The sequence below is a fragment of the Anastrepha ludens genome, chromosome 2 (genome assembly GCF_028408465.1).
Source record: "Anastrepha ludens isolate Willacy chromosome 2, idAnaLude1.1, whole genome shotgun sequence".
NCBI classification, from domain to species: Eukaryota; Metazoa; Arthropoda; class Insecta; order Diptera; family Tephritidae; genus Anastrepha; species Anastrepha ludens.
Window position 1 is genome coordinate 34,178,757 of NC_071498.1, and position 9,454 is coordinate 34,188,210.

The 9,454-nt window shown below is 38.0% G+C and overlaps 2 protein-coding genes across 2 annotated transcripts; one reads left to right on the forward strand and one right to left on the reverse strand.

Moving 5' to 3' along the window:
• The first annotated feature begins 370 nt into the window (after positions 1 to 370).
• LOC128868229 (thialysine N-epsilon-acetyltransferase) lies at positions 371 to 2,106 on the forward strand. Its single transcript, XM_054110075.1, has 4 exons — positions 371 to 618; positions 752 to 803; positions 879 to 966; positions 1,587 to 2,106. Exons 1-4 carry the CDS (start codon positions 544 to 546, stop codon positions 1,891 to 1,893), a joined length of 522 nt encoding a protein of 173 aa, XP_053966050.1. The 5' UTR covers positions 371 to 543; the 3' UTR covers positions 1,894 to 2,106.
• Positions 2,107 to 2,110: 4 nt separating this feature from the next.
• LOC128868219 (trafficking protein particle complex subunit 10) lies at positions 2,111 to 9,165 on the reverse strand. The gene is made up of 7 exons (XM_054110062.1): positions 9,018 to 9,165; positions 8,735 to 8,958; positions 8,399 to 8,670; positions 6,551 to 8,321; positions 5,763 to 6,482; positions 5,350 to 5,695; positions 2,111 to 3,709 (listed from the first exon to the last, which is right to left on the reverse strand). Exons 1-7 carry the CDS (start codon positions 9,040 to 9,042, stop codon positions 3,480 to 3,482), a joined length of 3,588 nt encoding a protein of 1,195 aa, XP_053966037.1. The 5' UTR covers positions 9,043 to 9,165; the 3' UTR covers positions 2,111 to 3,479.
• Positions 9,166 to 9,454: the final 289 nt, after the last annotated feature.

Below are 9,454 nucleotides of genomic sequence, written 5' to 3' on the forward strand. Positions count from 1 at the left end.
AATCTCCTCATAAAAATATCTGCCGCTCGGAGTCGGCTTAAAACTGTTGGTCGCTCCATTTGTGGAACAACACCAAGACGCATACCACAAATAGGAGGAGGAGCTCGGCGAAACACCTAAAAAGAGAGTACACAATTAATTATATATATTCATACATATGTATGTATATTGGAAGCAAAAATTAAAGAATACAAAATGTTTAATTAAATTATAATAGTTTTTTACTCAACATACTCAATTCCCCTTAACTTCAAATATTTTTCTGTTCGTTTCTTATTTCATTACATTAATAATAAAAATGATTGTCTGACTTTAAAAAATACGAAAAAATCAATCCATCATCCAAAAAAATTCTTAGCTAGAAAAACTGAACATACTGGCAGCCCTAAAATAATATCAATAGCCGGCATGGAATGATAACAAACAAGTCTAACTAAATTTGATAGATAAGCAGCCTACCTCGGCGTAATAGCAATTGTCAATTGGAAAATTAGCTCTAATCCTTCATTAAATAACGTCACTATTTAATAATAAGCTAATGCGATGGCGACAAATCCTAAATTCACATTTCGACGAGCCAAAATCGAAGACATTGGTGCCGTACGTCAAATGATACAGGTGAGTTTTGGAAAACAAAACAATGAAATGTGCCGATGGAGCGAGTGATTCGTAGGCACATACATATCGGTATGTGTCGAATTGAATAAAATATAGATAATATGATTTCAATAATTTCCCTATATGCCAACAGGAACTGGCTGACTTCGAAAAGATGAGCGATGGCCCGAAGCTAACAGAGAAAGGCAAATAAACCACTTGCTCGTATTTATTATGTTTACCTAAGTGTAAAGGAATTCTGAAATGTTTGCCTTTTGCAGACTTGATACGCGATGCCGGGCTCGATGGAGGTCAAGAATATTGTCACATTTATGTGCTCGAACTGCAAACTCAAGAGCAGCCTACGCCGTAAGTAAATAGAACATTTATATTGGTGTATGTTTGAATGTACTTAGAGAGGGCATTCCGTATATGAGCAATCCATCACAACCAATTGATATTAATATTGGTTCATATGTATGTCTGTACATATGCAGGCACCATCTATATGCTAATACTTTCGAATTACTGCAATTTAACTCCAGTGCATTCTAACCTAAAACAAAACATGGACACATACATAGGTACTTGAGTACATGCATGTATACATACATATTTACTTTCAGACACGTCTACTTATTTACTTACAATTATTTGAGCATAAGTACCCGTCAATAAAGTTGACATAGACAAATACTCAGCAACATTGTCCACCTTAAATATTTGCGATGGGACACTGATAACTCGAAACCATAACAAAAATGTATCACATAAAAAGTAAACCCAACATACTTTTACATTCATATGTACATACATACATATGTTTATATGCATTTACCTATGCACTTTGCCAACTGATAAGCTCTGTACACATTTCAATTGAACATTCAAAATTTACACACAATTAGGTGCCAGCTCTTCCCATACATACCTTTAATTCGTTATTCATGCATTCCGCTATTTCTTTTTTTTTTCTTCTTACTAAACAGCGTCACTATAGGTTATAGTATTTGCTTCTACTCCTACTCAACATGGCAAGGGAGAGCGTATTTTCTTGAGGATATTTATGTGCGACCCGCATATCGTCGTTTAGGTGCTGGTTCCTATATTTTCCGTGCTATTGCGGATAAAGCAAAGGAATACAATTGTAAACGTTTGGATTTTCATGTGCTTGGTTGGAATCCAGCGCGTAAATTTTATGAAAGAATGGGCGCTGTGGATTTGACTGAGAGTGAAGAATGGCATTTTTATCGGCTGCATGGCGAACAAATTGAGAAATTGGCCCTTGGAGTGTAGAATTGTTTTGCCAAAACGAAGCAAACAAAAGCAGGGCAAGTAGTAAATTGCTACAACAACAACAACAAAGCAATAAAGGAAGGTAGTGAACTGCTACAATGAGACGATATGGCATTAAGGGGTTATATACAGGTAGAAGATCGAAAAAAAAACGAATTTTCCAGAATTTTTTCTGAGGAAACTTTTAAATTTATTGATCTAAAAATGTGTACACGTATTATGTTATCTTTTAACTGTATTTCAAGACTTAGTATTAGTAAAAATATTTATTTGGAAAGGCGCTTTAGCTGATCTCCGGGAGCTCTTCTCAAAAAAGACGTTTTGAGGTGCCCACTATATCTCTAAACTGGATCCTCTGAAATTTGTTAAAGTAATGTTAAATCTAGTAATTAATCGAAGGAATAAGCAAAATACATTTTTTTGGCAAAATGGCGGTTTCTCAAAAAGCAAAATCTACTTTTGACCAAAATTTCGGTTTTAAATTGTTTATAAAAAAAATAATTATGGGTAAGAAAAAATATTGGATTAATTACTAAAAATATATTTAAGAAACTCGTATTTTTAAAACTAACCGGCTTAGCCGTTTTCGAGTAATGTTGATCACCGACTTTGAAAACACCATTTGGAGAAAAACGCGTTTAAAGTTTGAAAAGCACTCTGAAACGCCTTTTCAAATTTGCGTGTAACTTCGAAAATATTTACCGGAACGATATTAAATTTTCTGTTTCTTAAATATTATATATCGTCCCCTTAGTATAACAATAGCCTATGTGCTCATAGGCTATTATTTTTTTTATTGAATTTTTGGATTCTCCATCGTCGATTTTATATGTGGTCAAAATTTTATCAAATTCTAGTTCCACAAAGTGGGTCAAAACGTCAGTCAAAAAATAATAAATATTTACAGACATAACGAGATTTGAGTGAGAGCTACTTTCAACAAAAAGTTTGAAATTCATTTTCTCAAAACATCAAAAAATTTATAGGCTATTTTAATACTAAGGGGGCGATATTTAAAATCGATTTTTCGAAAATTCTAACTGTAATAACCCCTTAAGTAAATATTTCATTTCAAATAGTTAATACTAAATAATTGTAAAAAATATGAAAAAAAACCGAATCAACTTGAAGTAAAATATTTTATATTTTATTAGTATTGCATTAATATTTACTGAAATGTAGAAATGCACTAACCTATACTAAAACCAAACGGTCTTATAATTGAAAGTAATTCAAAATAGAAAACTGCTACAACAACAACAACATTTTAAATTGGTCATACATTAACCAATTGAAGCCCAACTAACATCATATAAACGGCATTAGAACTGCCGAAAAAAAAAATAAATTCATTAGTGCCTTTCTACGTAACAGTACGAGTAATATGAAACTTCAGTATTTCAGTAAGCATTTTTAGCAAAAATACATAACTCCAATGTCGAATCTGCAGCATTTTGTTATAAATTTTGCTGCACGAACATTTTTTTATGAAAAAGATTTCAATAATACTTTCACAGATTGCCTTTGAATAAAATATCATCAGTAATTTTTAGTTATTTATGTCTAAATTCTTATTAAATCTAACTCTACTGTTCGCCATTGCTGCTGGCTAAAACGTGTATCTGCATACTTTTGGTGCTATTGTAAACTTGTCCCTGTGGAAATGGATGCACTTTGGAATGCGTGTCAGTTTTGTTTTTACCGCCAGCCGTGTAACGTGACAGTCGTATATTAGGCATAGGTAGAAAACCAGTGCTCAGTGGCATTACATCCAAAGAAATCGAATGGCTGTCCACGTCCTTCATGGATACAACGCCTGTAATGGTAAAACGGCGATGATTATTTAGCATAAACTGTAGTATTGAAAAAACATTATAATGCTTAGTAAAATTTAATTAAACGATATTTTACGTTGTTTGTGGCTGATATACTTACCACAGACTTCGTAAATGTTAAATTAAAATAAAGAAAAGTTGTTACTAAATATTAAAAAGATAAAGTATTTTATGTACAGAAAAAGTTTAAAATTAAAGGATTCGGATGCTGACTACATCAACAGTAAAGTTTATATTATCAGAAATACTCCATCTGTCCAAGTAGTTGCACTCCAGCAGCATTCCCTAAAGGTTTTTAAAACAATTTTATAATAGCCACACGACAACCGACTATTCGATATTTGAACGACCTTGCTACTTATCAGCCCAAGCAAGAAGAAGATATTCTTCTTAATTGGCGCGATAACCGCTTACGCACCAGTAGTTTATTTCTCGCACCAAGTGAAGCCAAGTCCTTCTCCACCTGATCTTTCCAATGCCTTTCCTCTCCTACCTCCAGCTGGTACCGCACCGAATACTTTCAGAGCTGGAGCGCTTGTACCTATTTGGACGACATGACACAGCCAACGAAGTCGCTAGGTCTTTAGCACTATGCCTATGTCGTCGTAAAGCTCATACAACGCATTGTTCCATTGTCTGCAATACTCGCCACCACTAACGTGCAAAGATCCAAAAATCTTCCGCAGAATCTTTCTCTCAAATACTCCAAGGGACGTCTGATCGGAAGTTGTCAGGACGTTAGTAGGGACATGATAAGAGCCTTATAGCGTTTTAATTTTTTTTCGTCGAGAGAGGACTTTATTACCCAATTGCCTACATAGACTAGTGTAGCATTTGTTGGCAAGCGAGAACCCTCGTTGGATTTCAAGGCTGGGGGATGGTTGCATGTGTAGCAGCCCACGCAAGTGGGGAAAGCCCCTGATTGCCATTCACTTGGGAGTGGCCATGACGATCTTCTGCATATGGCCCAAGCACTCCCAACTTCCGTCCTCGCCTAAGTATCTGCTAGGTAGCTTCCGAACATTCGTTTGAGAACGAGCTAATGTGAGACAACCAGGATATCTGGTTATACGCACGGTTTGGGACTCGCCACGTAAAAATTCTCCCCCAATGAAAAACAAAACAAAGCCCAAGGATCAGTCATTTCAAAAACATAAAATATATGTATGTATATATAGCTCCTCCTCCTATTTGTGGTGTGCGTCTTGATGCTGTTCCACAAATGGAGGGACCTACAGTTTTAAGCCGGCTCCGAAAGGCACATATTTTGTATGAGAAACTTTTTCATAGCAGAAATACACTCAGAGGTTTGCCATTGACTGGCGAGGGGCGACTACTACAAGAAAAAACTTTCTATCATTCCGTGGTTTCATGCACGACAATTCGAACCTGCGCATTCGCGAACGGTAGTCACGCACCAACTCATCCAGCTACGGCGGCCGAAAACATAAAATCATCGTAAAATCACCTACTTGGGGAATATCTGCTGAAGTGGCAGCTTGTATGCGGGTTTTGGAAACATATTTTTTCAATTGGAACTACTTTTACGTCCATCGAAATCCTTTAATTTTTCTAAACATATTAAGCAGAACGAAATTATCAACACTCAAATATAACCAACCTGCCGACCGTCCACAGACGGCCCATAAATTCTGATCACTCAACACCTCATACATCAAATCCACGTAGGGGTTTTCGTGTACCTTGGTGATTTTCAAATTCAAATTACACACTGAACGCAAACGGCAAAGCTCGTTGGGCTCAAGCTGTGTCTGTACTTTGAAGAGCGTCGTATAGTCTACTAAATCGAAAGCGCAACCATAATTCCGCAAAAGCTGGGGTTTTTCCACAGTTGAGTATTTTGTCATGAAGTGCACTTTGATGACCGCGGGTAGCTCCACCTCCGCTTTAAGCGGCTCCACTTGTATTTCATACAAGTAATAAACAGTTAAGCCTTTGTAGATTTGCTACATTGAAGTGTAAAAATTTTAAATAAATCTTCATAATTATCATCTATGCACTATAACTACATACCACACGTTCCTGTGATGGGGGATTCATATCAATTAAACGCACACCTGTCACATCGCACTTCACCTTCGCCTCCGTTAAATACAAGTTCGCCTCGAGCCCCTTCATTACAACATGCAAGAACTTTTGCGTTCCACAGGTGTGAAGCCGACATTGTGCCTCTATCGCGGGCTGAAAATCAATCGCTATCTGCAGTTCATTGCGTGACCACGGGCATGTAAGTATAACATAATGCTCCAGATGTTTAGGTATTTTACGTCCTGGCAAATCAGTCAACACTTCCAATGGAATTTCACGTTCCTCGAATGATTTGAAATTCGGCAAAGGCACCTGCAATACGCTAGCGAATGTGGAGTCATCTTCTTCTACCATCTTGGCGGATGTTGAATCTGTGACATTTTGCTTCAGTACATCATCATTATCGATAAGTGCTTGACTTTCTTGCTCGTCCACTTGCACCGTACTTTGTTCTTTTTCAAGTTCGTCATTTGAACGCGCCAAGCGTATGCGCAAATTTTTTGAACACTTCAATACGATTTTAGCATCAGCAGGAAAAATAAAGCTACCACCGGAGACCGTCAAACGTATCGGCTGTTCAATGCCAGCAATTAAGTTTTTGAAATTAAGCACCGCAGCAGCTGGCTTGGTTGTGATTACAAATGGTGGTGCTTTGAAGGGAATTTGCTCGGAGAAAAATTCCAACTGTGATAGGGAGATGCGCATCTATGTTTAAAAAGACAAAGTTGTAAGGTTTATTTAAAAATTATCAACTATTTGAGGCATATGCAAACCTGTTTGAAATCCCAAGTGCCCACTCGCGTTGCTTTCGATTTTAGTTCTATGAAATTATTGCCCGGTTGTATAGCGACGTTTTCAATTGCTACGAAATTCGTGAAATCCGACTGTACGCTGGGCGAGAGTTTGCGTTTGGTGCTACTGGTACGGCGCACCGGCTGCTTGGCTTTGGGCACGTCGCACGCTACCGACGCACAATCGAGGGTATTGTCCTGTTTGTAGTCTAAATGCAGTGACATTTTCAGACGCGACTCTTTGAGTGGCGATGAAGACGGTGTACCACTTAATTTTCTATCTTTGCTACTGCTAACAGACACGATTAACGGTGGTGTAGCCACATCTCCAGTAAGCGGCGAAACATGCATTTCGTAGGACAACTGTATGCTTTCAGCAACGACTTCACGTGGATAGAAGCTCTCCAACTTTAATTGCACAATTACGATGTCATCCTGTATTATAGGTTCGGCATTCAACACATTTATGTCGCATATACGAAAATGATCTTCGAGCACACAAAAATTGGCATTCTCCATGGATGGTTGTGCGGAGAGGGAAGTTGTCAGCGTCTTTACAGACTTGAGAAATTCATCGAAATAAAATGAGCGCACCAACATTTCCAACTCGTGGCAACATGAAATAGAGCTGCACGTTTTGGTGTAAGCGAGCGAATCACCCATTTTGCGATAGCAATTGGCCAGTTCCAGCAATGTTTGCGAGCTCAACACATGCCAGTTCTCTGCCTTCAGTTCCCGCAACAAATCAGTAAAGAAACCAACGGCCTTATGCGGCTCATTGAGCGCGCAGTAAAAGTTGCCCAAATCCAAGCCAACAAGACGCGCCGAACGCAAACGTGAAACGTGTTTGTATGTGCTTATGGCCAGCTCTGCTAGTTCCAAATAGAGTTTTTGGAATGCTTGATTTGAGCCCAAAGCTTCTTTCAGCTGATCGGTGGCTGATTTTTTGGGTCTACGATTTGGCGAGCGATCACGTTTCTGTTCTGAAATTTGGGGGGTGGGGTTCAAGAATTGTGACTGCTCTAGTGGTGTGTCACCAATGCCAGCAGATAGTTGCACTACTATATGTAGCTGCTCGGAAGTAGGCGTGAAGCCAGGCAGCAGACCACACAGCTTGCCCAATTCATACAATTTGTCCTTTGCCAAATTCCAGATTGGCGCACAATGCTGGAAACAAACAAGGTCGTTTGGTTCCATGGCTTGTTCACAAGTTTGCAGAACCTCCAGCGCACAAACAAACTCCCAGCACGACAATGCTCCCTCTTGAGTATCCAATTTGACTAGTTCGACTTCACGCAATGTAGAAAATAGAAAATTTAAAAGTCTCCTCGCTATTTCTGGTGTTTCATTGTTTTGTTGCAGCAGATGTGCTTGGCGTTCAAACAAATAATTGCGGAACTCCAATATAGAAACCGGATCTTCTTTGATTTTTTTGCGTATTTCAAACTTGTCTCTCCGATTAAGGCAAATTCCATGAAAGAAACTTAAGGGTTGCTTGAAGTATTCGAGCCACTTCTGCTTTTCTCCAAAACCAGAGTTAGTTATGAATTGTGAAAACATAGCATCCAATTCGTCATATTGTATAAGCGCTTCAGTATGTAATTCTAGTTTTTCGAATATTAATGCCAGATCTTCTTGCATAAAGAAGTACTTCCGAAAGTCCCAACCATCATGGTTACGCTTTTCACGCCTACTACGTATAAGCTCCTCGTACTTGGCAATGTTTCGATTATAGCTGGCGAGCATTAAAAATCTACAAATTAGAAAGTATGCAAGTATTAGAAAAGATATGTATTTATATAAAAACAAAAAGCAAAAATTGTCATAAACCTGATGCGTTGCACTAAACAACGAAATGATTCAGCCGATTTCTGTTCAAACTTCGCAGGGTTTAGTACTGATATACAACGATCATCGTTCTTCGTAGCAAAATCCTGACGAATTTTATCTAAAACTGTAGTGCGCGGTAATAGGTTTTTTGCTTTACGCACATCCAGCGTCTCCACCAGTAATATCATCCAATCAGAAATGCCGTAGGCTGTCAGCTGCTTTAGCCAGTTTTTTATTTCTTCATGTGCGGTGGTCTTGTATGTGTCCAGGTCCTGTGAATGTCCATAGATAAGAAAATTAGTTGGAAACTATAATGTGTAGTTATATTATATTTACATTGCACTCTGTGACGAAAATATGTAAAATGGGGTGTTCCAATATGCTCCACTCGCCCTTCTTGTATTTCTCAAGCGCACTCACATTGAAGGGCTGGGTTTGCGCTTCTAAACGCACTTGTTTGGAGGGCCGATGAAATGTACGACGCCATTCACAAGTATCCAATGGTATAGCATTTAAGATCTGTGCCTCCAACGAACGAAATAAAGGTCCAGCGCCGGCATCTGTAGAGGAACAAAATTGTCATATTCAACACAGAAATTCATTAGAGTTATTCCCATACATGTAATTATCGGCTTGATATTCATATTTATTTAAAAAGTTCCCAAATATTAGAGTTCGAGGCGTACTGATAAAAAAATACGTATGCACCAGTTAGTGAAAATTTGTAAACGCATACAAAAATTTCTCCCCATGTTATCAGCTGTGTTTGACAATGGAAAAATAAATAAATAAACAGAGAGCTCAAGATGCCTGAATACCTGCCAGACTGTTGGATTTGTTATTTCAAAGAAAGTGATGTATTTTGAAAGCACTCGGTTTAACCTTAGTGGAAGGACCGATATTTGTATTTAATAAAGTATTGCCAGAGTTTGGAAATATTTTAAGTTGGGATTGAAATTGTTCCGCTACTTCCTAATTTTCATTTTTGCTCTCCTACTACTCTGATCTTGAAGAAATAAGTTCTGAAGCAGGTAGCGCAAAAACTGTTTTGCCTCG